Source organism: Gavia stellata, chromosome 17, assembly GCF_030936135.1.
Source record: "Gavia stellata isolate bGavSte3 chromosome 17, bGavSte3.hap2, whole genome shotgun sequence".
NCBI lineage: Eukaryota > Metazoa > Chordata > Aves > Gaviiformes > Gaviidae > Gavia > Gavia stellata.
The window spans coordinates 19,188,237-19,214,727 of NC_082610.1; the positions used below are offsets into that span (position 1 = coordinate 19,188,237).

Below are 26,491 nucleotides of genomic sequence, written 5' to 3' on the forward strand. Positions count from 1 at the left end.
GCAAGCATAAGTCATCAATTTGGATTGGGAGGTAAAGGCCCTTGCAAATGAATGTTGTGCAGCTATTTTGCCCAATTTAGTCTGTTCAGTGATAGTAAATTCTGTCCTCCAACTGATGAACTCTGGGTATATATTATAGATACTTATTTAAAACTTTAAAAATGTCTTTCATGTGGTTAAGTATTACAGTTCTACAAATGCCCTGGCTGTTATAGAACAGCAGCATAACCTTCATATTTGCCCAGTTTAGACCATCAGACAATAAAACCTGTAAATTATTTGCTAATGGGACACTTTATTCAATGAGCTGTTTAAGCTTCTCAGGGTGGCCAGCGGATTTGTTTAAAAGGCATTATGTGACACATCAATAAAATGCACTAACTGGGTAGTTTCAGCGTACATATGCGTGTTACAACGTAACATTCCCTAACGCAGTAGTCCCTGTAATTGCCTAGTTAGTGGAATAGAAAAATGATTGTTCTATTTCCCGGTGGAGGTAAATGCTTGTCTACGGTAATTTTTAGTGAAGCATTGGTATATTTGATTATGGCAAATAACATAGGATGAAAACTCAGCACTTTCTGATTAATTTGATACCCCATGGAAATGACAGGAAAGAACTCAGGATTCATTTTGTATTATATACTGTTTCTTGTCTTAAATATTATTTATTAATCTGTAGTTCTATAACTGGAACTATTTTGCTGCTATGATTGTACATTTAACATATTTGGAAATTTTGCTATAAAATTAAGGCGTCCATGCATTCTAGCACTTCAAGTTCTAAGGAGCTTGATATAGTACACAATAGCTAGATATATTTTAGTGTAAATAGTAACTTCTTGTATATCAAACAAACCTATGTCTTCATGTTTTCCTATTGAGCTAATTTCTCTGCTCTAAAGTACTTACTAGAGGTTCCTTGGACTGGTAATTGTAGTAGAGCATTTGTTCCAAAGAGAAATCTACATGTTTCTCTCCTCCTGAATCCTGTTTACTTAAAGTGCAAATTCCCTGGGTTTTCTTCTGGGTAGGCTTGAGAGAAAAAAAGGTACAAAAATAGATTTGCCTTTAAAAAAATTGGAAGCTGTGTTTTAAGGAGAACAGAGAAAATTCAGTGGTTCCTAGCGTTTTGCAGTGGGCTGGTTTTCAAAGCCAAAACCCCCCCCCAAAACAACCCAAACCCCAAAACCCCCACTAATCAAGATTCTCTTCTAAGCGGTGAATTGTGGTCCTGATTATTTTTTTTTTTTCCTGAACACAGTACATGAACGCTGAGGATTGCAATGGCACCTTCAAATTAAACGCATGGGCAAATAATGTGGTGTTCAGCTTGAAAAATAGCCTCTACATCTTCCATAATTTGGGAATTTAAAAGAAAATAACTTTACATGGTAATATAATTGATCTCTGATGGATGCCCTGCAAGGCTTAATGTTTCCAGTAGAATTAAGGGAATAGTTCCTGGTTTAGTTTTGTTTAGAGAAGCGAGTAATGACCGTTAGAGGGCAGCTGAAGACCTGAACTGGGGTGTACTGCTAATGTGTTAATACAGTGCTTAAAGTAGTTGAGGAAAACCTGCAGACCAGAAAATGTTAGGGAAGCTTTGTAACTAGTGAACACGGTGCTAAACACTCAGAATATGGGGACTGGGAGCTAGGAAGGAAGGGGGAAAAGCACACAGATTTCATTGCGTTCAGTCTGAACTCAAAGCCAATGTGCGGAGTGTTTACAGATGTTTGGTTTATGTTACGTAAGTGTCACCGGGTTTTTGCACTCTGCGCCCTGACCCATCAGCTCTGGGGCATCAGTTTGTCTGGCTTGCGTTGCCATTGTTAGCTCTACGTCGTAACACCAGGCCTAACGTGGCTGGCGTATGTGACTGCCTCCGACGTAGGCAGCCCTCCTACAGCCAGCAGTGCTGGTTTGTCGCGCAGTTCTAGATCTGGGTTTGTCGTTGCAGCGCCGTTCTAGATCCCATCAGGCTCTCTCTGTTCCCGTGGTGCTATGCCCAAAGTGCTAAACCCTCTGGAAGCCGGAAACCTGGGAAGCTGTGCTGAAGCTGTGCTTGACCCAGTGGTCGCTCCGTTCAGGACTGTTTGGACACCTCACAGCGATACCTGGTGTCCAGGGTCTGAGGATGCAGTGGTGAAATTCTAAAACTGGTGGCGCGCAGCTGGTCTGGCTTCAGCTCAGGTTCCCAATGGAAAGTGGCTTGTTACTGGGTCGGAGAAGGTACAGGGAGTGGTACAGCTGTCTGCACTGCTGTCCTACCCAGTAAGCCAGCCTGGAGCCTGCCTGCTGTGGGACAGGCAAACCGTGGCTAGGGGAGAGGTGAGCGGAGCTCAGCGAAGCTTACAAACCTACTTATCCCTGCTGGGCAATCCTGAGATGATATCGCGGCATGCCTGCGAAAGCGAGTAGATAGGGCTCTACTGATTTAATTCAGGGATTGAATTTCACTTCTAAATAAGCATGTATAAAATGTGCAATTATTTGATCAAACAGTTCCTCCTTTATTTTTCAGCCAAGTCTCCAGGGCAGATTTCAGGCTTTGTATTATAACAGCTACTGATAAGGTAAATGTTCCAAACAGTTCAGGTAAACATGATGAACTACTGTGGGAAAAGGCAGCCAATTTTCTCACTAGTGGAGATCCAGTCCAAACCTTTTAGATAGCGCGGGAAACAAATGCACAGTTTAAAAACATATCCTGAACTTATTTGTGAATACTGTTAAAATTATGAGCAGGAAAATTTTCTGATTTTACTAAGTTCATTGGCTTCACCTTAAGTATTCCTAACTAATTAGAGCTTTCATCTATGTATAGATTTCTTTCTTCAACTGAAGAAGCAAGTGCTGATTTCTAAAGGCAGATCCCTTTTGATCTAGGACATGGAATGGTAGTGATGAGTAAAGTTTTCCCTTCCTCTTTTTTTTTTTTTAATACTTGTCTTCTGGACCTCTCCACTAATTACAGGGAAAACAAATTGTAGCCTGCCTATTATCCCATCATCCTGGCAACTAGAATACAGCGAGCAAATGAGAGGAGGCTTTTATCTCTGTACCTCTTATGCCAGTGAGCAGAGCTGTTCTAGACCCAGGTGAGGGAATTTAACCCCATCCAGGAAAAGGGTTCTGAGAGTGTCTGCAATCCCAAAGGCTGCTAGAGAATATACCCATCTGATGCCTTTGGACTCTCCATCATTTAGATAATGAAGATGAGTGTTGAACAGTCACCAAAACTGAAAAATGCTGAATGTTTTATCGATCAAGAGACAAAATTAATAGGAAAACAGTCTTCTCCCTGGCACTGTGTTGTCTGTTAGGACCATAACATCCATAAAACCGATACGCAATAAAGCTTTCTCTAGGCACAAGAGTTAAGTGCAATGGAGCTACAATGTTTTCTGGTTTTGTTTTTTAAAGACCCCTTGAACCTTTTTTCCAAAATGTCAGTTTTGTGGTGGAATGGAAACATATTTGCATATGTCCATAGTTTACATAAAGATACTTTACACAGTCATCTGTTTTTACCCTTCAATATTGTATCGCTCAAAAAACAACCCACTAAGATTTAATTATTTGACTTTTATTTTTTTTTTTACAAGGAAGAAATGAGAAAAGGTGATAACAGAAACTGAAGTAAGATCTGTTAAAGAAGGAGCACAAGTTATTCTGTGGAAAACACAATTCCAGCTTCCCTAGGTTCTCTGCTTTCTTTTTGCAATGTTCATCTCTATCTTCTGCTGGTTTTCCATTGGGAAGCATATGCTGCAGATTGTTTCAGCTGGGAACTATGTGCTGTAGAGGTCTTCGAAGTGCATGCGTTCATACACTGGCATTGTTCCACATAGACATAGTTATAATTTATGCTTGTTCCATTTTGGCAAGTCAGGGTCACCTCTCTTGTTTGGCTGCTGTATTCTTGGCAGCAACTACACTCGTGTTGCATCTGGTTTGCTTCAAGAGAATACCTGTGTTCCACCAGGAAAAGAAAACATATCTCCTCATTAAAAAGTGACACACAGAACCCCCCCCCAGTGACTTTTGTTTTGGAGTTTACTGTGGGTTTTGGGGGTGGTTTTTTTTTTTTACATCCTCTCTTCCTCCCTCCCACACACACAAGAATTTGATTTTAATTACCTCCCTCTTCAACAGTGAAACTGTTCGTGCTTCCATTGAGTCTGATTCCACTCACTGGAATCATATAAACACATCAACTTTGTTGCTATTCGGTAATCATAGAATCGTGTAGGTTGGAAAGGACCCTTAAGATCATTGACTCCAACCACTAAGCCACATCCACACCTCTTTTAAATACCTCCAGGGACGGTGACTCAACCACCTCTCTGGGCAGCCTGTTCCAATACTTGATAACCCTTTAGCTGAAGAAATTTTTCCTAATAGCCAGCCTAAACCTCCCCTGGTGCAACTTGAGGCCATTTCCTCTAGTCCTGTCACTTGGAAGAAGAGACCAACACCCACCTCACCACAACCCCCTTTCAGGTAGTTGTAGAGAGCGATGAGGTCTCCCCTCAGCCTCCTCTTCTCCAGACTGAACAACCCCAGCTCCCTCAGCCGCTCCTCATCAGACTTGTGCTCCAGACCCCTCACCAGCTTCGTCGCCCTTCTCTGGACACGCTCCAGCACCTCAATGTCCTTCTTGGAGTGAGGGGCCCAAAACTGAACACAGTATTCGAGGTGCGGCCTCACCAGCGCCGAGTACAGGGGCACGATCACCTCCCTACTCCTGCTGCCCACACCGTTCCTGACACAGGCCAGGATGCCGTTGGCCTTCTTGGCCACCTGGGCACACTGCTGGCTCATATTCAGCCGGCTGTTGACCAACACCCCCAGGTCCTTTTCTGCGGGGCCGCTTTCCAGCCACTCGTCCCCAAGCCTGTAGCGTTGCATGGGGTTGTTGTGACCCAAGTGCAGGACCCAGCACTTGGCCTTGTTGAAGCTCATACAACTGGCCTGGGCCCATCAATCCAGCCTGTCCAGATCCCTCTGCAGAGCCTTCCTACCCTCCAGCAGATCAACACTCCCACCCAACTTGGTGGTGTCTGCAAACTTACTGAGGGAGCACTCGATCCCCTCATCCAGACCATTGATAAAGATACTAAACAGAACTGGCCCCAACACTGAGCCCTGGGGAACACCACTTGTAACCAGCCGCTACCAGGATTTAACTCCATTGACCACCATTCTTTGGGCCCGGCCATCCAGCCATTTTCTGCCCAGCGAAGACTGTGCCCATCCAAGCCATGAGCAGCCAGTTTCTCCAGGAGAATGCTGTGGGAAACAGTGTCAAAGGCTTTTCTAAAGTCCAGGTAAACAACACCCACAGCCTTTCCCTCATCCACTAGGTGGGTCACCTGGTCATAGAAGCAGATCAGGTTAGTCAGGCAGGACCTGCCTTTCAGAAGCCCATGCTGACTGGGCCTGGTCACCTGGTGGTCCTGTACATGCCACTTGATGGCACTCAAGGTGATCTGCTCCATAACCTTCCCTGGCATTGAGGTCAGGCTGACAGGCCTGTATTTCCCTGGATTGTCCTTCCGGCCCTTCTTGTAGATGGGTGTCACATTTGCTAACCTCCAGTCAGCTGGGACCTCCCTGGTTAGCCAGGACTGCTGGTAAATAATTGAAAGCAGCTTGGTGAGCACTTCTGCCAGCTCCCTCAGTGCCCTTGGGTGATTGATTGACTTGAGAGACCACAAGCGTGATTGATTGACTTGAGAGACCACAAGTGTGAATAAAGCCATAGAGATGCTAAATTAAGCTTTTGGAACTTACACTGAGGAGCCAGGACAAGTTCCTTCACAATATCTCAGCTCAACAGGTTCAGAAGATTCACAGTCACCTTGGCGGATCACAGTTTTCTTGGTGTAAGGTTTGCAGTTTGTGGCTTCATAAGAAGAGGGGGGAAAAAACATATACTTTAAATCTCTAGCTCAGAACTAAAAATGCTAAAACAATTTCAAAGTGCATGATGTTTGATTATTAGACTCTGCAGTACGTGACAGTGGGGGGGATATTGTGTAATATATCTGAAGTTTTCGGGTTATTCTTTGATCTCAGCTGCACAGTGTCTTTAGAAGATAATGCAGAGGCTTGAGCATTAGTGGCTTGAGTTGTGGTATTCAGTATTCAGAAAAGAAATTTGCCCTTTCCTTTTGAATCAATAGTGAAACACAGGGTCTTGATAAATAGAATAAGTGATAACCAGGGGAGTGAAGGATCCTTGCATCCAGCCAAAGATAGTTAGAAGTTGAATACAGCGGTCTTCAAGCAGAAAACATGAACACAGCATTACTTACGTTTACATATTTTGCAGCAGCCATCTGGAGTAGTCTCTGCTTCATCCTTTGCAGAAGTAAAGATGGAGGATTTGTATTAATACACAGATGACAATCATGAGTAAGAATATGAGTTAGCATTACTGATACTGGGCAGAAGTCTCCTCTGTGATGAACACTGAATGTACCATGGATGACTTACTGTCCCCACCACAGAAGTCCTGAATCCTTGTAGCCTCATGTAAAAATACTAAGCTTTTCTTATTACTAATGTTACAGCAAGATTAATTTCATTCTTAAGACATTAAGAATGAAACTTTAGTGGAAGTGATTTGTTGTATTCTTCCTTGCCCCCACCTAGTTCTTTTAAAGTACATTAAATCAATGAAGAATTGATTAAAACTTACAGGATCACACTCTCCTGGGTCGTACTCAGGGCATATTTTTTTAGTTTGGACTGCAACAAATTGATCTTCAATTTTTTCACATTTGTAATGGCTGCAATGATCAAGTGGCAGGATCTCATTAACCTAAGGTTTTAAAAGAAAAGAATTTTTTTTTTTCATTGTGATCAGGTATAGCATGATTACTTCCAAAATGTCTGAGCTAATTAAGTTCTCACACCTCAGAGATTCTCAGATGCTTCTGGACTTCTTTCAAGTGGCAAAAGCAAAATTTTGTAAACTGGGGCTAGCTTGAAAGTTTAAACCCTGGATCTGAACACTCAGACCACAAATTAGAAACCATTGCCCAGTGAACCATACATATCAAGAATTTGTTATTCCAAGTAAGTGTTCAATTCAGAAAACTAGTGTGTTGTTCTCAGAGTAATTTCAGTGTTAATACGATTTTTACTAGTAAGCGACATGAGTTGACTCCTAGCTGTTCTAACCTGCGTGGGCTAATACAGAGATCTGAAAATGAAAGGAATACTTACCTTGAGCACCTGAACAGTGTTGTTACTTAGTTTGACTTTGCAAGCTACCTCAATACACTTCCCACAGCACTCTCCATCCTCAGTCATATATTGATGACCCTACTCACAAGGAGATGAAAGAGAAAGTATGTTGAGCTGGTGATGGAGCATTCTAGTCTTCCTGTAATTGAGGGGAGCCTGGGCAATCTGAACTCACCAGTGGGCAAGATGTTTCACACTGAACTGTTTCACAATGCACAATATTTGCTTTAGTCACTGGATCTTTCTCAGAACTGCAGGTACATTTCTTACATGAATTGATTACTATTGACATTCCAACCTGGAAGACAGAAAAAAAAGTTTCAAATGGAAACAGTTTCCCTGTAATGTATAAGTAGAGTTGAAAGCATTGCTGAGAACCATGAAGGCTGTTGAAATGCGACTGAGTTGTTCAGCTCTCTTCAAACATAATAAAGTTGTTTGGCTTTATGCCTTGCAAGAAAACACGCATTAGGATGAAACTAAATGAAGCAATATGAAAGAGAAAAGTCAATTAATCAAATGCAGGTAAGACTGGTTTGTACTGTCTCATTATTTTCCCAGCTTTTCAATGCTCCGTTTAAGATTTTTTTTCCCTGTAAGTCATGTTCAGTGGTTATAAAACACCTACAATTTACAAACGGAGATTAAAATAATTGGATACCTGTGCAGATATGTAAGCAGAGATACAAATTTACACATGGATTTTAGTCTTTCTGAAATGTATCCCCAAAAGGCTCCAGTGCTAATGTTTAAATTTTGACTAAATGACCTAAGTACCAATTTTAGCAAAAGATTTAGATATCAATTAAAGCAAAAATCCTAGCTTTATTTTTGAAGGTTCTCTGTGCTGATTTCAAAGAATGATTGAGTTTGGGCTATTCATCAGCTCATTTGGAAAATTCATTAATTCCAGAGGTGGGAGAGAGCTTAAAAAGAAAGTACATCACTAAAAATGATACACTCTTGTTTTGCGCTACATGTTGAGAAACTCTTCTGTGACAATTTTGGTTTTGACGTTAGGAAAAGAAAAAACTTCCCATTAAGGGCTAGAGATAAAACAACATGCACTGGGAAAAGAACATTCTCAAAGGCTTATTTTGGTAGAAAGGGAGTACATTTCACTTCCAGCAATATACCACTGTAAGTATAGCATTCTCACCGGGTAGATTGTACCATTAATCACACAGATGTCAGGTAGTGGTTCTGAAAAACAAGCAAACAAAAAATTCCTGAGTAAACTCAAATTGTAAAACTTCCTGAGAAGTGAAGATGTTATCAAGGTTTGTTAGTAACACAGAGATAATGGAAAACTTTGAATTCAATCCCCCCTGCATGCTTAGACCTCTTATTTAGTATAGCTGGATGTTTAAGTAAAGTTTCATCTTTGAAATTAGCTAGAAGAACTGAGGAGGAATGGCTTCAAACTTGAGCTATACATGAAAAATCCCTTTTTTGCCTTTTCCGTATCAGGTTCACTTCAAATTGAATGCGTTGTTTTCTCTTTGAACCAGTAACCTTCAAAGCTGCCTTTGTTATTGATTCTTTATGACCTCTCAGAACGTGGCTTGGATGGAAGATTGAGTCTGAGCGGAGAAAAGGTGTTCTTACTGTGGTCATATAAATAATTTGACAATGTGGCAGAGCCCATTCATGTCTTTCACAGAACTACTTCAAACTTGGCTGTTCCTTTGTTTTGATCTCCCTGTTTCAGGCTTAATTTATGGCTGCCTTTTTCTTTTTATTCTTTTGCATAAATATATGTGTATAAAAATATATGTATATAAAAATTTATGTATATATATAAGCATATACAACTGTTGGATTTTTGAATTTTCATGATCATTCAGCAACAGCATAAGTATAATTATTACTTTTCATACATTGACAATTCAGTTACTGATTACAATTCACTTTGAATTATTGCTTCGGGTTACTTGTTTTTGTAGTTAACTGAGAAGTGTTCTGCTGGCTTATTCTTATGTTTATGCATCTTAGTTTAGCTACAGTTATGCTAATTTTAATGTGCTCCAATGTTACGTTAATAACATTAAATAAAATGCATTAATAATGTTTATGATCACAGATACAGCGATAGTTGAGCTACATAGACCTCTTGAAGGTTCAAAGTATTATCCTGCTATCCCACCCATTCAAATTCTCTCAGCAAACTTCATTGAAAGTAACATTTTGTTTTTAAATAAACTTCTAATGCATATTTAGCCAAAAATTGATGCGTGTTCACTGAGCCAGAACAATTTAAGGAAGGTATTGCTGGTTTTGTGATACATGAAGAACTTGCTTAGATATTAACAGAAGTGTGAATGTAATTTACCAGAGCGTGTAGCCTGGTGTGTATATATGTATTTTTAATACTTACGGCATTCATATTCAGGACAACATGGGTCTTTTGGTGGTAGTACAGGCACGGTAACAAATCCTAGGTCACAAATTGGTGTCTGAACTGTTTGGCATGGGAGCCGCTCGCATTGTACGGTACTAGTGATGAGGTCACAGACACACTGCTGGCATTCACTTGTCCAGTTCTCTCCAGGCTGAAAATATGTAAATGATTTATTCTTAAATGCTCTCTCACCCTAGTTGTTCTGGGTCATCTTGAGATAGACTGTCAAAATTGGTAGGGGGTTCAGATTAGAGTTTTCTTAGCATATGATTTCAGGCCTTAAGAGCAGGCAAGCTGAGAACAATCACAGAATTCTTCCATGTAGAAGGAATGAGATTTTAATGCTTTCATAGCTGGTCTACTTATTTCTGTGACATTTAGATGTCTTTTATTAAAAAAAAAGTCTTTGCCATGGTATTTGTGAGCTTTTCCTTCTCCAGATTACTTAAAAGCCTGGTAATGCCAGGTTGAAGAATTATGCGCTCTCAGGTCATTCATAACATGATCAACTTTGTTAAAATACGTACGAGTTGATTTGAATTGGTTATTAGAGGACAGAAATTGGGCTGGTTTTGCAATGAGGATATATTAGAAAATAATGAGGGGAACCACCTTTCGTGGAGGACTGACATCAGTGCAGTTTCTTTCTACTGGAGTTGTGAGGGATGTTGCTGTGGTTGGTGAGACAGAAGGAAATACGCGTTCTGTGGATGAGGCGGCTTGTGTTGTAGTTTCTGAGGCGGCTGAAGTGAAAGGAGTTGTCGAAGGACATGGCCCCTGAAACGGCTCAATTTCGCATTCCTTGCTGCAAAGTGCGTAGAAATTACAGCCAGCCCTATCGGTTCTGTTGTACACCACTTCCCCTGTAGAGAAAATTGGAGGAGAAATTAAAAGACCAATGAAAATACACAGGGGAAAACCCCAAGAAAATATTGTGAAAATATAAAGTGTATTCGTGTGTAAGAAGTTCTACGTTTAGATGATTTTGAGTGGTTATCTTTAACTAAATAGAGTATTAAGGGTTTATATTGCTTAGGAAAATTTTTATAACCATAAAATAAGGCACTTACCAGGAGAAAAGAAATTACCAAACACATGGCAAAAACATGGAGCTGTTGCACTTGATGTAACATATGTACTTGCTTCTGTTGTGACAGGTGTGCTGGGGGAAGAACTGAAGATTGTAGAAGTGCTCGTTGTAACATGACTTGATTGTGATGTACCACTTGTAGCTACTGTCGAGCACAAGACATACTTTAGTTTGCAGCACAGGATTTTGATCTCGTAATTGTTAACATATTGAAGAGAACTGTTCAACGTTCCAGCACATCAAGACAGCATTTTTGTTGCATTCAGCTATTTGACTAAGCAGAGACTGTGGAAATCTTTTAGCTATACGCTGAATATCATCTGGGATTTGGCAAATCTTATGACATTTAGCTCTAATGTTTTGAAAAGTTTCAAAGTCACCACTGTCTCCCTTGAGCTCAGGATAAGTAATATCAAGCTATGAGGTCCACTCACACACTTGCCTAACACAGATACTAATAGCAATGGGACAGATAGGTGACAAAGTGGTTTATGTATTGGAATAAATAGGGATGACGGTGGCAGAAGAAACAAAAGACAATGATACCAAGGTTGTTCTACTGAAATAGTTTGTAACCTTTCCAGAGGTAAAGAATGACATACCTGGGCTGCTTGTGGTAGTGAAAGTTGTAGGAAAAAAAGTGGTGGCAGGACTTGGTCCAGTAGAAGAAACAGATGTTCTAAGAATAGCTGTACCGCCTATGGTGCTTGTAATTCGTGAAGGGGGGGGAGTGGAGGCGGTAGCGGGTGATGTTGGAGGCTGGGGTGCCGCAGTGGAGGTTTCTGCTGGAGAATATGTGGGTGCGGAGGTTGTGGTGCTTCTCTCGGTGATCCTGGAGGTGCTGGCACTGCTGGTGGTAGTGATGATGGTTGTGGCTTGTGTTGGTGGGGCAGTGGTACTGGGGACAACCGTGGTGGCAATGGTGGTTTTTATTTTTGGTTCGGGGACAGTGGAGGCAGTAGTGGGTGATGTTGGAGGCTGGGTTGCCACAGTGGAGGTCTCTGCTGGAGCAGACATGACTGTGGACGTTGTGGTGCTTCTCTCGGTGGTGCTGGAGGTGCTAGCACTGCTGATGGTAGTGATGATGGTTGTGCCTTGTCTTGGTGGGGCAGTGGTACTGGGGACAACCGTGGTGCCAGTGGTGGTTTTTATTTTTGGTTCGGGGACATTGGAGGCAGTAGTGGGTGATGTTGGAGGCTGGGTTGCCGCAGTGGAGGTTTCTGCTGGAGCAGACGTGGCTGTGGACGTTGTGGTGCTTCTCTCGGTGGTCCTGGAGGTGCTGGCACTGCTGGCTGCTGAGGTGGGCACTGTAGGTGTGGGTGTGGTGATGGTGGTTGTGCCTTCTGTCAGAGGCGGAGAGGTGTTGGTGGTGCTGGCCCTGCTGGTGGTGGTGATGACAGTTGTGCCTTCTGTTGGTGGGGCAGTGGTACTGGGGACAACCGTGGTGCCGGTGGTGGTTGTCATTGCTGTCTTGGGGAGGGTGGAGGTGGTAGTTAGTGGTGCGGGAGTTTGGGTTGCTACGGTGGAGGTTTCTGCAGGAAAGACTGTGGTAGAGGAGCCTGCAGTGGTGCCTGGAGGTGCTGATGTTGTCTGGCAGTGTTTACGGTCACAGCACAGCACCCTGACCTCATAGTTGAAGCATATGGGGTACTTTGTGATCTGATCCTTATTTCGGCACACAAGCCCAGTGTCAACGCTGCACTCAAATGTCTGTCCCAGTTTGTCCAGACTCCTATCAGGGTAATCTTTAGCACGGCACTTGATGTCTTGTGGCTTGTCGCACAGTGCATACCCAGCAGCTCGGATTTTTGCAAACGTCTCTATGTCTCCATTTTCGCTACCAGGACTAGGGGAATCCAAGTCAAACCATTGCGTCCAGGTACAGCGCTGCTGGCAGCTCTTTGTGGTCTCGGAGGTGCTGACAGTGGTGATGGCTGCTGAGGTGGGCACTGTTGATGCTGGTGTGGTGATGGTGGTTGTGCCTTCTGTCAGAGGCGGAGAGGTGTTGGTGGTGCTGGCCCTGCTGGTGGTGGGCACTGTAGGCGTGGGTGTGGTGATGGTGGTTGTGCCTTGTGTTGGTGGTGCAGTGGTACTGGGGACAACAGTGGTGGCAATGGTGGTTTTTATTTTTGGTTCGGGGACAGTGGAGGCAGTAGTGGGTGACGTTGGAGGCTGGGTTGCCACAGTGGAGGTTTCTGCTGGAGCAGACGTGGCTGTGGACGTTGTGGTGCTTCTCTCGGTGGTCCTGGAGGTGCTGGCACTGCTGGCTGCTGAGGTGGGCACTGTAGGTGTGGTGATGGTTGTTGTGCCTTGTGTAAGAGGCGGAGAGGTGTTGGTGGTGCTGGCCCTGCTGGTGGTAGTGATGATGGTTGTGGCTTGTGTTGGTGGGGCAGTGGTACTGGGGACAACCGTGGTGCCAGTGGTGGTTTTTATTTTTGGTTCGGGGACAGTGGAGGCAGTAGTGGGTGATGTTGGAGGCTGGGGTGCCGCAGTGGAGGTTTCTGCTGGAGCAGACGTGGCTGTGGTCGTTGTGGTGCTTCTCTCGGTGGTCCTGGAGGTGCTGGCACTGCTGGTGGTAGTGATGATGGTTGTGCCTTGTGTTGGTGGGGCAGTGCTGCTGGGGACAACTGTGGTGGCAGTGGTGCTTTTTATTTTTGGTTCGGGGACAGTGGATGCGGTCGTGGGTGATGTTGGAGGCTGGGTTGCCACAGTGGAGGTTTCTGCTGGAGCAGACGTGGCTGTGGACGTTGTGGTGCTTCTCTCGATGGTCCTGAAGGCACTGCTGGCACTGCTGGCTGCTGAGGTGGGCACTGTAGGTGTGGGTGTGGTGGTGGTGGTTGTGCCTTGTGTTAGTGGTGCAGTGGTATTGGGGACAACTGTGGTGGCAGTGGTGGTTTTTATTTTTGGTTCGGGGACACTGGAGGCAGTAGTGGGTGATGTTGGAGGCTGGGTTGCCACAGTGGAGGTTTCTGCTGGAGCAGACGTGGCTGTGGATGTTGTGGTGCTTCTCTCGGTGGTCCTGGAGGTGCTGGCACTGCTGGCTGCTGAGGTGGGCACTGTAGGTGTGGCTGTGGTGATGGTGGTTGTGCCTTCTGTCAGAGGTGGAGAGGTGTTGGTGGTGCTGGCCCTGCGGGTGGTAGTGATGACAGTTGTGCCTTCTGTTGGTGGGGCAGTGGTACTGGGGACAACCGTGGTGCCAGTGGTGGTTTTTATTTTTGGTTCGGGGACAGTGGAGGCAGTAGTGGGTGATGTTGGAGGCTGGGTTGCCACAGTGGAGGTCTCTGCTGGAGCAGACGTGGCTGTGGAGGTTGTGGTGCTTCTCTCGGTGGTCTTGGAGGTGCTGGCACTGCTGGCTGCTGAGGTGGGCACTGTAGGTGTGGTGATGCTGGTTGTGCCTTCTGTCAGAGATGGAGAGGTGTTGGAGGTGCTGGCCCTGCTGGTGGTAGTGATGATGGTTGTGGCTTGTGTTGGTGGGGCAGTGGTACTGGGGACAACCGTGGTGCCAGTGGTGGTTTTTATTTTTGGTTCGGGGACATTGGAGGCAGTAGTGGGTGATGTTGGAGGCTGGGGTGCCGCAGTGGAGGTTTCTGCTGGAGCAGACGTGGCTGTGGATGTTGTGGTGCTTCTCTCGGTGGTCCTGGAGGTGCTGGCACTGCTGGCTGCTGAGGTGGGCACTGTAGGTGTGGTGATGGTTGTTGTGCCTTGTGTAAGAGGCGGAGAGGTGTTGGTGGTGCTGGCCCTGCTGGTGGTAGTGATGATGGTTGTGGCTTGTGTTGGTGGGGCAGTGGTACTGGGGACAACCGTGGTGCCAGTGGTGGTTTTTATTTTTGGTTCGGGGACAGTGGAGGCAGTAGTGGGTGATGTTGGAGGCTGGGGTGCCGCAGTGGAGGTTTCTGCTGGAGCAGACGTGGCTGTGGTCGTTGTGGTGCTTCTCTCGGTGGTGCTGGAGGTGCTAGCACTGCTGATGGTAGTGATGATGGTTGTACCTTGTGTTGGTGGGGCAGTGGTACTGGGGACAACTGTGGTGGCAGTGGTGGTTTTTATTTTTGGTTCGGGGACACTGGAGGCAGTAGTGAGTGATGTTGGAGGCTGGGTTGCCACAGTGGAGGTCTCTGCTGGAGCAGACGTGGCTGTGGACGTTGTGGTGCTTCTCTCGGTGGTCCTGGAGGTGCTGGCACTGCTGGCTGCTGAGGTGGGCACTGTAGGTGTGGGTGTGGTGATGGTGGTTGTGCCTTCTGTCAGAGGCGGAGAGGTGTTGGTGGTGCTGGCCCTGCTGGTGGTGGTGATGACAGTTGTGCCTTCTGTTGGTGGGGCAGTGGTACTGGGGACAACCGTGGTGCCGGTGGTGGTTGTCATTGCTGTCTTGGGGAGGGTGGAGGTGGTAGTTAGTGGTGCGGGAGTTTGGGTTGCTACGGTGGAGGTTTCTGCAGGAAAGACACTGGTAGAGGAGCCTGCAGTGGTGCCTGGAGGTGCTGATGTTGTCTGGCAGTGTTTACGGTCACAGCACAGCACCCTGACCTCATAGTTGAAGCATATGGGGTACTTTGTGATCTGATCCTTATTTCGGCACACAAGCCCAGTGTCAACGCTGCACTCAAATGTCTGTCCCAATTTGTCCAGACTCCTATCAGGGTAATCTTTAGCACGGCACTTGATGTCTTGTGGCTTGTCGCACAGTGCATACCCAGCAGCTCGGATTTTTGCAAACGTCTCTATGTCTCCATTTTCGCTACCAGGACTAGGGGAATCCAAGTCAAACCATTGCGTCCAGGTACAGCGCTGCTGGCAGCTCTTTGTGGTCTCGGAGGTGCTGACAGTGGTGATGGCTGCTGAGGTGGGCACTGTTGATGCTGGTGTGGTGATGGTGGTTGTGCCTTCTGTCAGAGGCGGAGAGGTGTTGGTGGTGCTGGCCCTGCTGGTGGTGGGCACTGTAGGCGTGGGTGTGGTGATGGTGGTTGTGCCTTGTGTTGGTGGTGCAGTGGTACTGGGGACAACAGTGGTGGCAATGGTGGTTTTTATTTTTGGTTCGGGGACAGTGGAGGCGGTCATGGGTGACGTTGGAGGCTGGGTCGCCACAGTGGAGGTTTCTGCTGGAGCAGACGTGGCTGTGGACGTTGTGGTGCTTCTCTCGGTGGTCCTGGAGGTGCTGGCACTGCTGGCTGCTGAGGTGGGCACTGTAGGTGTGGTGATGGTTGTTGTGCCTTGTGTAAGAGGCGGAGAGGTGTTGGTGGTGCTGGCCCTGCTGGTGGTAGTGATGATGGTTGTGGCTTGTGTTGGTGGGGCAGTGGTACTGGGGACAACCGTGGTGCCAGTGGTGGTTTTTATTTTTGGTTCGGGGACAGTGGAGGCAGTAGTGGGTGATGTTGGAGGCTGGGGTGCCGCAGTGGAGGTTTCTGCTGGAGCAGACGTGGCTGTGGTCGTTGTGGTGCTTCTCTCGGTGGTCCTGAAGGCACTGCTGGCACTGCTGGCTGCTGAGGTGGGCACTGTAGGTGTGGGTGTGGTGCTGGTGGTTGTGCCTTGTGTTGGTGGGGCAGTGCTGCTGGGGACAACTGTGGTGGCAGTGGTGCTTTTTATTTTTGGTTCGGGGACAGTGGATGCGGTCGTGGGTGATGTTGGAGGCTGGGTTGCCACAGTGGAGGTTTCTGCTGGAGCAGACGTGGCTGTGGACGTTGTGGTGCTTCTCTCGATGGTCCTGAAGGCACTGCTGGCACTGCTGGCTGCTGAGGTGGGCACTGTAGGTGTGGGTGTGGTGGTGGTGGTTGTGCCTTGTGTTAGTGGTGCAGTGGTATTGGGGACAACTGTGGTGGCAGTGGTGGTTTTTATTTTTGGTTCGGGGACACTGGAGGCAGTAGTGGGTGATGTTGGAGGCTGGGTTGCCACAGTGGAGGTTTCTGCTGGAGCAGACGTGGCTGTGGATGTTGTGGTGCTTCTCTCGGTGGTCCTGGAGGTGCTCGCACTGCTGGCTGCTGAGGTGGGCACTGTAGGTGTGGCTGTGGTGATGGTGGTTGTGCCTTCTGTCAGAGGTGGAGAGGTGTTGGTGGTGCTGGCCCTGCGTGTGGTAGTGATGACAGTTGTGCCTTCTGTTGGTGGGGCAGTGGTACTGGGGACAACTGTGGTGCCAATGGTGGTTTTTATTTTTGGTTCGGGGACAGTGGAGGCAGTAGTGGGTGATGTTGGAGGCTGGGTTGCCACAGTGGAGGTCTCTGCTGGAGCAGACGTGGCTGTGGACGTTGTGGTGCTTCTCTCGGTGGTGCTGGAGGTGCTGGCCCTGCTGGTGGTAGTGATGATGGTTGTGGCTTGTGTTGGTGGGGCAGTGGTACTGGGGACAACCGTGGTGCCAGTGGTGGTTTTTATTTTTGGTTCGGGGACATTGGAGGCAGTAGTGGGTGATGTTGGAGGCTGGGGTGCCGCAGTGGAGGTTTCTGCTGGAGCAGACGTGGCTGTGGTCGTTGTGGTGCTTCTCTCGGTGGTCCTGGAGGTGCTGGCACTGCTGGTGGTAGTGATGATGGTTGTGCCTTGTGTTGGTGGGGCAGTGCTGCTGGGGACAACTGTGGTGGCAGTGGTGCTTTTTATTTTTGGTTCGGGGACAGTGGAGGTAGTAGTGGGTGATGTTGGAGGCTGGGTTGCCACAGTGGAGGTCTCTGCTGGAGCAGACATGGCTGTGGATGTTGTGGTGCTTCTCTCGGTGGTCCTGGAGGTGCTGGCACTGCTGCCTGCTGAGGTGGGCACTGTAGGTGTGGTGATGGTGGTTGTGCCTTCTGTCAGAGGCAGAGAGGTGTTGGTGGTGCTGGCACTGCTGGTGGTAGTGATGATGGTTGTGCCTTCTGTTGACGGGACAGTGGTACTGGGGACAACTGTGGTGCCAATGGTGGTTTTTATTTTTGGTTCAGGGACAGTGGAGGCGGTAGTGGGTGATGTTGGAGGCTGGGTTGCCACAGTGGAGGTTTCTGCTGGAGCAGACGTGGCTGTGGATGTTGTGGTGCTTCTCTCGGTGGTCCTGGAGGTGCTGGCATTGCTGGTGGTAGTGATGATTGTTGTGCCTTGTGTTGGTGGGGCAGTGGTACTGGGGACAACTGTGGTGGCAGTGGTGGTTTTTATTTTTGGTTCGGGGACAGTGGAGGCCGTAGTCGATGATGCTGTAGGCTGCGTTGCCACCGTGATGATTTCTCCTGGAGCTGATGTTGTCTGATAACTTGCTGTTGAGACTTGTGATGTCTGTGCTGTAACTGAAGTTAGAGGAGTCGTGCTCTCTGTTGTTTTCGGTGATACTGTAGGTATTTTGGTTTTTTGTGCTTCAGTTTCTTTAGTATTTGTTGTTGGTTTTATCTTCGTCTGTAACGTAAATGGTGTTGATTTTACAGCAGTAGTTGTCAATTCTTCTGTGGTTGTTGGTGTTATAGTTGATATTTCTGAACATGGTATATAGCTGCAGCATGATATTCTGATTTCATAATTATAGCAGTGCTTTGATTGTTGGTCTGTGTTATTGCATATTAATCCTTTGCTTTGACTACAGTGTACTGTTTGGTTAAGATTGTTTATTTCTGTATCTGGGTGTTCTTTGGCTCTGCATTGAACACCATTTGGGTTTTTACATACGCTGTATCCTTTTCCTCTGAGATTTTCAAATGTTTCATAATCTCCACTGTCCTCTTTGTTTTCAGGCTGTGTGGAATCATACCATTCTGACCATGCACATACGTTCTTTACACATACAGTTGTCACTGGCGTTGCAGTTGTCACTTCTGTAATTAAAAGGAGGAAATATGTCTTGTCTGTTCTTATTAAAGGATGTGCCAGGAATAAATTATTTAACTTCCATACATTTTAATATGTATGCAATTTTACATATTTTAATGTAGTATTTTAATTTTAATGAACTTGCTTTGACAGTCTTGATATTAATTTCAAATGTAGGTTTTAGTCTAATATCTGTATTGTTTTTCTAGTGGTACTTTATGTGACATTTATTAAAAAACTGTAGTTAAATATAGCTAATATGATGCCCTTTGTGTGGAATGTCAATACCTAGCATAACGTGATCTCACGATTGCTGTAAGTAAGAGGAAGTTTTATTCTCCTTGGTATTGTCTCTTATTTACTTATTTACACTTAACTGCATAACCAGACAGGCTTTAAAATATTTTTACACATTCATAACTTTTCTACTTATTTTAATATTATAACATGTAGAATATTTATAAATATAAAATATATATGTAACACATATGTATTTCATATATAATCCAGTATAATATAGAATACATATATACAATATATGTGAAATATATAATCTAAGAAGTATTTTCTACTTATTTTCTTTTCATATTCTTAGCATTATAAAGATAACCATGTGTAATATATACCACTTTCTTCATATGAATGCTACTTAATAGAAGACTTAAAGTTGAATATTTAGTTCTTGCTGTAGAATTGTATAATTTTGTGCAAATATTTCTCAGAATTTCTCAAAATTACATGGTCACTATAATGAGTTAACTGCAGGAATAATGTAGAGGTGTACTGCAGAAGCAGAAGGAAACTGTTGATTCAGTATTAAATACAATTAAGAAAGGTTGCAAAGAATGGTTTTAAATAATTTGAGCATTCCCTCAAACTAGATTTCTTACCTTCAGTTTACACTACTGTGGTCAGTTACTTAAAATGGCAGTAACTGCCTTTTATGTTTTCAGAATTTGGTCTAGAACTGTTGGGTTTTCTTTGCAAGGAAATGAGGAGGTTCTCCAGGGAGCAATGATTAATAAGCTCTATTATTTTTTTCCCCTGGAAAAACCATGGTGAAACAGTGGAGACTGAGATTATAAGAAATGCTGTACTCATTTCTACATCCTTGATTATGGTCGTCTTTAGCAGCTGAAGCTGCTGGATGAATTGGTGGCTCCAGCAGAATTCATCAGTTTCAAGTAAAATTATATGCTATTAGCTGATGAAAAGGCTCTCTCTTTCAGGCAATTTTCAGTCCCTTCCAGAGATTTTTTAGTTATATTAAAGAGTATTCATGCATACCTGAAGCAGTAGTTGTGGGCTGACTTGTAGAAAATGTAAACGGGATTGTAGACATGCCACATCTAAAGATATTTCTGTTTATTGTTCCATTGACGTCACATGTTGCACTGAAACACCATCCAGTTCCATCTGTGGTGCTGTAGATGAGTTCACCATATTTATAGCTGTTCCCTTCGTAAATGCAGTGGCATGCTGTAATTCAGAAGTTGTTTATTGTCAGGCATCTATGAAAAGATAATATCCAGTATTTCATTTTCTTAATAAATCTTCTTAGATGTCTTACCTTTATCGTCAAACTTGCACTGTAAACCTTCTGATGTGCATTCACTGAAATAAAAAACATTAAAAACCCATATTTTTTGATTATGAGGTAATTTTATTAGTCATCTTTCTGCCAGATACTAGCATCAAAAGACAGGACACTTTATTTGTGTTTATTCCTTGAGTGTCGAGTTCATGTTGGCTTCTTTTTTGCCATTTTTTTTCCAAAATCTTTTTTTATTAAACCCACACTTATAAGTAGAAGTGAAGCTAAATGCTATGCCAAGCTACAGGTAGAAGTCTTATGGAAGACTTTCCTTCTTTCCTCCTTATCACTTTCCTTGCACTTGCAATGTTTTTGTACTAAAAGCAGGCTAAAAAGGGAAAGAGTCTAAATACTACAAGTAGTGTAAGAATGTAATAAAATCCTTGGAAGCAGACCCCTATTAGATATCTATACTCCTGGAACAATATTTTTCCTGCCATAGGAATGGGAAATAGAGAAAGCCTGGTCATAAAGGACTTACTGTTCTTGTTGTATCTTTATGCTGAGGATTTACAAAATAATCAGGAACAAGTTCAACAGAATATAAAATCACATAAGAACTTCCTACTACTAATATAATAAGAAAACAGGCTTTAGACAGTAAGGCATTATTTTCACACAGGCAGCATAAACTAGTCCTGTCATGTAACAGGAACATGCAATTTCCCACTGCTGTTTTGATCATTTTTCCTTGTATACGATTAGGCTGGTATGTTAAGTCTTACCATAAACGACATTCATCCCGTCTATATATCTTTCCATCTTCATTATCATAACAGTCACAGAGACTGACGCACTTCATCTGATCCTCATGAAAATATGGCTTGTCTGGCGGGCAGTTAGGGTAGCAGCCTGAAGGAAGGAAAAGGGCATACAGAAGGTAGAAAAGGTGAGAATAAGCTAAAGTTTTATATAGTTTTATATAAAGTTTATATAGAATAGTTTTATATAAAGTTTATATAGAATAGCTAAAGTTTTATTTGTGCAGAACATGCTTGCAGGTCTTGTTTTTAACAGTCGTAATTTCTACTACTTAATTTTTTCCAATAATTCTAGGAAGTAATGCAGAGTACTAGCATCAGTAGAGCCCACCCACAAGGACTTGGTCGTAGAGATGTTTTTAATTCCCATATCCCTACTCTGCCTCCATTCATGCGGATGCAATGATGTTGAAGTGAACTGAATGGTGCAAATGCAGCTGATGGGGGAAATACATTCTGTTAAAGAATATTAAAAATATAATAAAATGTGCCCACTTAAAGGTACTTGCAGCTCTTTTTTACCTTCTAAACCTGGCAAGTTGTGGAGGCATTTTCCGCTTGGGTTCCTACAGGTCTTCATACAGGAGGCTCCACAAGGCTTATAGTGCCATTCACATTCCCCTTGTTGATTGTAGTAATCACAGAACAGTGCTAAGGAGAAACAGAAATTTGGACATGTTCAGAAAAAAATAAGAGCTTTTTTTGACTCATGTCTGTTCATCATATCCCTGAAATGCTGCTTGGACAGTCTTGAAAATAGTGAATGAATAGGTGAAATTGTGTGACCATCAAAACAGCTTAGTGTGAGAAGTCTACACAGTGAGATTACAATGCACATATGTAAGACATGCAGAGTGTGTGTTTAAGGACATCAGCAAGGCACTGTACATTTCACAACGTTCTCAGAAGAAGTGTTTATGACATAAAACTCACGACAGATTGATGGGGTTCTCCAGGCTACGCAGACACCAACTTCACTACATGCTTGAGCATAGGCAGCTACTGCTGTACAGAAGCAATCACAGTCTCCTCCAGTGTCACATGCACAAGCATCCGTCACACATGCTTGGTAATATTTTGCTGGTTCAACCTGTTATTAAAAATAAATGTACTACTATACATCCTGCCTTCTAAATTCTTTCTTAGCTTTGCTAGGGTAATTTTCTTAAAATTGTAATATCTCAGAAGAAAGGCCTACATCAGTAATTTCTTTATATACACCATTAAACACCAGAGGTGATGCCAGATGATACATCCAAATCGCGTATTGACAGATTTTTAGACACCCAGACTTGTGTCCTAGTGGAAGATTAGATCCATGTTCCCAAGCAATATTAGGCAACTGAACTTGAAAATGAAGGTCTCTGACAGTGGAAACAACTAAGGTAATAAGAAGAGCACAGAGTTACCCTTCATATTTTAGTATGTACTTAGTGTCAGATAAAGGCTATGCTGATACTTCATTACTATGTTATTATTTCATTAGGCTGTGTTCTGTACATGGTATATGAGAATTTTTATTCAAGTCACACTACAAGAAAATACACAGTAATTATGAAATTAAGATTCCTTTGTAGGAATATTTCCTGTGTAGGAATATTCCTTTGTAGGTCAATATTTCCTATGAACTAAATGTCCTTTTCTTTCTTACAGGCAGGGACTATAAATCTGTCCCATTGAGCAGGATTCAGATTGAAGTATTCCTGACCCAGTTCAAAGTGAAACATGCTAATGAATTAGGCATGCATGTTAAAATGTATGAGGATAGCAGCTTCAGTAATACACAGACCTAGTCTTTCCACAGTAGACTTCTGCCCTGGTAATACCTGAGAGTGACAGGTGGCAAAGACGTTGCTGTTGATGATGCTACACTGCTTCTCTGACCAGGACTTTCGATACGGGTTGGTAGAACATGGGTCCTTCACGCTGTAAGCATCAGGACATGTAGAGGATACTTTCCAGCTGTTTCCAAACTCGAGGACATTCTCTACCACAGACTGACTCCTTGTAGTAAAGTCATTGATGCCGTTGCCATCATAATTTCCACAGAGGCCACAGATCTGGCCCTGCAAAAGAACGTATATAAAATAGTAATGGATGTGAGAAAACTTGAAACAACATCCGAGACTGAAAGAATACTTGAAATTCAGCTCTTAGAATGGTGCCACTCCGTTCTAACATTCCTGAACATCTTCATCCTTTGTTTCTTCAGCAACAGAACATGACTACTAAGGCGAGAAGGATACTGCTGTTGACTTCTCTTCTTTTAAATCTGAACAGTAAAACCATCTTTGTCATTGTAACCTTCTGTCTTTGAGGTATGTCTTTAACAAGGAAACGAGGACTTGCAGTTAGCCAACTAAGCTTTTAATTTAACCTGTGTTTTATACAACAGATGTACATATAAAAACCAGCCTTACAAAGCTGTAATAAATACTATCAGTCCAGCCACATAGTCTACTCATTGAGTCTTTACTGCTCACAGGTATAAAAAGAAATGACATTCTCCTTGCACATCCAGAAATATCCCTCATTCTAAATTTATAGATCTGTAAAACTGTGATAGGCTATAGTAGATGCTATGCTTTCTCTATGAATCTGAGGTGCATACTTTCCATATTACTACTTTTTTTATAAAGTGCCAGTGGGTGAGGCAGCAAAAGAACCTGCGATATTGAAATAAATTAATATATCTAGTTCTAAATTACACTTAATTTATATATTTAATTGAAATGTCACTGTGGTACACAATAAGGTAGCAAATTCCTCATTTACTACAGTTTTTAGTACTTATATATCATAAGCTAGGAGAAGGAGTATGACAACAGGAATACATTTTCTTTATCACCTGTGTAGATTTATGCTTGAAAAATATATGGTAGCCTTTTACAAGAGGCTTTCACTCATAATGCTTCACTTCCTTGTTCTTCAAGTATGATAATTTGATTTGTGCGTCAGTGGAAACCCGAAACAACAGATTACTTTCAAGATCAAGACTACTCAACTGATTTCTACACATTGTAGTTATGTAATTTTCATAAGGTCTGATAACCTTTACCAAGGTTCAGTGGGTAATTTTAACAAAGTCAAGTCCAAAAAAGCGGTTTGCCAACTCAAGTTCTGTCAGGCCAAATAGGCACTGAAAGCTGCCTTCAGAGCTCAGAACAGCAGCAGGATGATGTCATGTCTTCCTGAGGCACCAAAGGAATGAAAAACAACAGGGGATGTTCTGCAGGAATGCTAGAGACATCACCTGATTGGGATCTTGGCAGGGTTTCAATAAAATTCACACCTAGTCCAAATCCCGACTGTAAATTGCCATTTAACTGCTAGTTCCACACCTTAAAATCAGGGCTGAGCTTGATGAAGATGCTGGTTTTCTTGTCCCACATGAGGATCAGTCCACTTGTGGTCTCAATTACCAAGTAAATACCCATATAGCGGAATGTATATGGCACCTCATGATTTTGTCCTCTCTTTATAACACTGACATGCTCCTCCAAAAGTATAAGTTCATAGCTCTGAAACAGAAGGAAAAGGTGATTAGAAAGTAACTCAATAGCTGCAGCTGTGCTCTTAAATATCTTTTTCTGCTTTTAAGAGTACTACGAATAGTTTATATAATGAAAACAAATAATACAAATGCGATAAATCAAAACTATATAGTTCAAATCTCAGGTTCCTGAAACTGTGGTAAAAAGGTGTTTTTAATGGCATAGGTCAAAAAAGGGTGTTTTGGTAGTCATGGAGGAACTACATTGCACAGAATAAAATAATCTTCTGACATGATAGACTAAATTTCTGCTAAAGACAATTTTCCTGTATATCTGTAGTTTGCCCAAGAGTGGTATAAGATAAGGCGGGAAATGGAAAAGAGAGAAATTTGAGAAGCTCTACCAAATATTTCACTTGAATCTGATTTACGCTTAATTTACAAGTTGATTTGCTTTTTAAAATATTTTTCCAACTTCCTTGAAGCAATGGATATCTCAGCTTCTCCTAAGCCCTAAACAGATACAGAAAAAAACCTGGTTTATATGCAAAACCTTCTTACCTCTAAGAAAACTTTGATAGATTTTGAGCAAGTTGTCCCAGTGTTGCCACAGGGAATATTTTCAGTGATAACCCTGAAGGTCCCATTGGCTGTGCCACTTTTCCCACAGTGGTCCTGGGTAGAGAATAACATTTAAAAATATATTATTTTTGTAGACATGATTTTTTGTAGATGTCTCATTTACTATTGCTAATTATCAGTACCTGGACTAGTGTGTATTCACAGTTTCCATTGAAGCTGAACCTTTTGTCATCAAAGGTATTATAATGACCATCTCCATAAACAGCACAAGTGCCCAGACATTGATCTTCGGTGCATTCCCACTTCCTATTCTTGCATACACTAGGAATGAGAATAAAACATTTAATTTTGTGTAGAACAACAACTCAGTGTTTGTTTGGCAACTCATCCTTGGTAAATGTTATATTGATTCTGGAGTTAAGATAGTCTTTTACATTTTTCATGTAAAGAATTAAAGCAAACTTCTGTTCTGCTATTCTGAATGCACTAACCGCAAAATAGGATAATACTGAATGAACACTGTAGTCCCAAAGATTTCCTCCGATTCTGTGCTTTGGCCATCTGCCTACATCAGAAAGAAACTTGCTCATGCTGTTTAATCAAAAACTAGAAGATCCATCAACTGATGAAAGGTGCAATCCAAATCTTTCCTCACTGCTGGTACTATTTAAGATCTTTGGAAAGGCAAACAGTGGAAGCAGGAATGCTACTTCCCAGGAAATATTTACCAGGTGTTACAGTCAACGTTGATCTTTTCCCCAGGCTGATATATGGCTTCATTGTGAATACACGGACATTTCTCATCAGAAATACAACCACCATTCTCATCTAACACAAGCCCAGCTGGGCACATGCAGCCAGGTACACATTGCGTGCTATACTGGAAAAGTCAAGAGGAAGATATAATTTCAGAATGCAGTAATCACAACAGAAAAAGGAAGATTAAATTCTCATGAAATGTCTTTATATGGTCTTATTGCTGCCCAGCTTAAATGGGAGAGGACTACCAAGTACTTATAGGACCATGGAACAAAAAGGAAGTTATTAGCCATTGATTTAATAGAATATAAATCTGTTAAAGAGAAATGTTTTATGTACGCCAATCCTGATTGGTCTGCTGGAGTCTGTGAAATTTGAAATACATTAATCTGAATTCTTGCTCTGCGTTAGCTGAAGAAACCTTGTGCTTTGTAGTGGGTGATTCGTGGTTGAATGGAGCTTTAAAAAGAAAATAAGTAATTTTTTTTCAGTTTGGTTGAGTTACATTGAAATCTGTTTATCTCATATGGTACTTATTTGTGAAATGGCACGTGGCTACCATGCAGCTAGGTGGAGTAATATAATTAGATGTGCAAGAAGTTCACAATTGCATCATGGTATGAGAAAGAATGATTTATTCTAGCCAGTTTATAGCCAGTAATTTTCTCCTAAAGAAGTAAAATGTGTGGCAGAGCCCTAGATATTTTCACTACTAATTACTGTTACCTACAGTAGCTGAAGAAAGGTAGACATTAATCTTATTAATTAAATTGGATGTTACTTTATTATATTTTGGTCTAAGGGTCCC

General features: G+C 43.1%; 1 protein-coding gene across 1 annotated transcript in view; it reads right to left on the minus strand.

Moving 5' to 3' along the window:
* Window positions 1–3,739: 3,739 nt before the first annotated feature.
* Window positions 3,740–26,491, minus strand: part of LOC104265050 (mucin-2) — a 48,516-nt gene continuing 25,764 nt past the window's right edge. Inside the window, exons 21-43 of the mRNA XM_059826125.1 lie at window positions 25,653–25,804; window positions 25,107–25,245; window positions 24,904–25,017; window positions 24,191–24,370; window positions 22,676–22,915; window positions 21,783–21,939; window positions 21,372–21,500; window positions 20,814–20,940; window positions 20,065–20,108; window positions 17,410–18,499; window positions 16,411–17,289; window positions 13,489–16,290; window positions 11,357–13,368; window positions 10,735–10,899; window positions 10,277–10,527; window positions 9,641–9,815; window positions 8,423–8,466; window positions 7,439–7,561; window positions 7,243–7,341; window positions 6,713–6,835; window positions 6,327–6,372; window positions 5,803–5,914; window positions 3,740–3,977 (exon numbers count right to left, since the gene is read on the minus strand). Of these exons, the coding sequence (XP_059682108.1) occupies window positions 3,740–3,977; window positions 5,803–5,914; window positions 6,327–6,372; window positions 6,713–6,835; window positions 7,243–7,341; window positions 7,439–7,561; window positions 8,423–8,466; window positions 9,641–9,815; window positions 10,277–10,527; window positions 10,735–10,899; window positions 11,357–13,368; window positions 13,489–16,290; window positions 16,411–17,289; window positions 17,410–18,499; window positions 20,065–20,108; window positions 20,814–20,940; window positions 21,372–21,500; window positions 21,783–21,939; window positions 22,676–22,915; window positions 24,191–24,370; window positions 24,904–25,017; window positions 25,107–25,245; window positions 25,653–25,804 (9,441 nt within the window). The remainder of the gene's footprint in view (window positions 3,978–5,802; window positions 5,915–6,326; window positions 6,373–6,712; window positions 6,836–7,242; window positions 7,342–7,438; window positions 7,562–8,422; window positions 8,467–9,640; window positions 9,816–10,276; window positions 10,528–10,734; window positions 10,900–11,356; window positions 13,369–13,488; window positions 16,291–16,410; window positions 17,290–17,409; window positions 18,500–20,064; window positions 20,109–20,813; window positions 20,941–21,371; window positions 21,501–21,782; window positions 21,940–22,675; window positions 22,916–24,190; window positions 24,371–24,903; window positions 25,018–25,106; window positions 25,246–25,652; window positions 25,805–26,491) is intronic.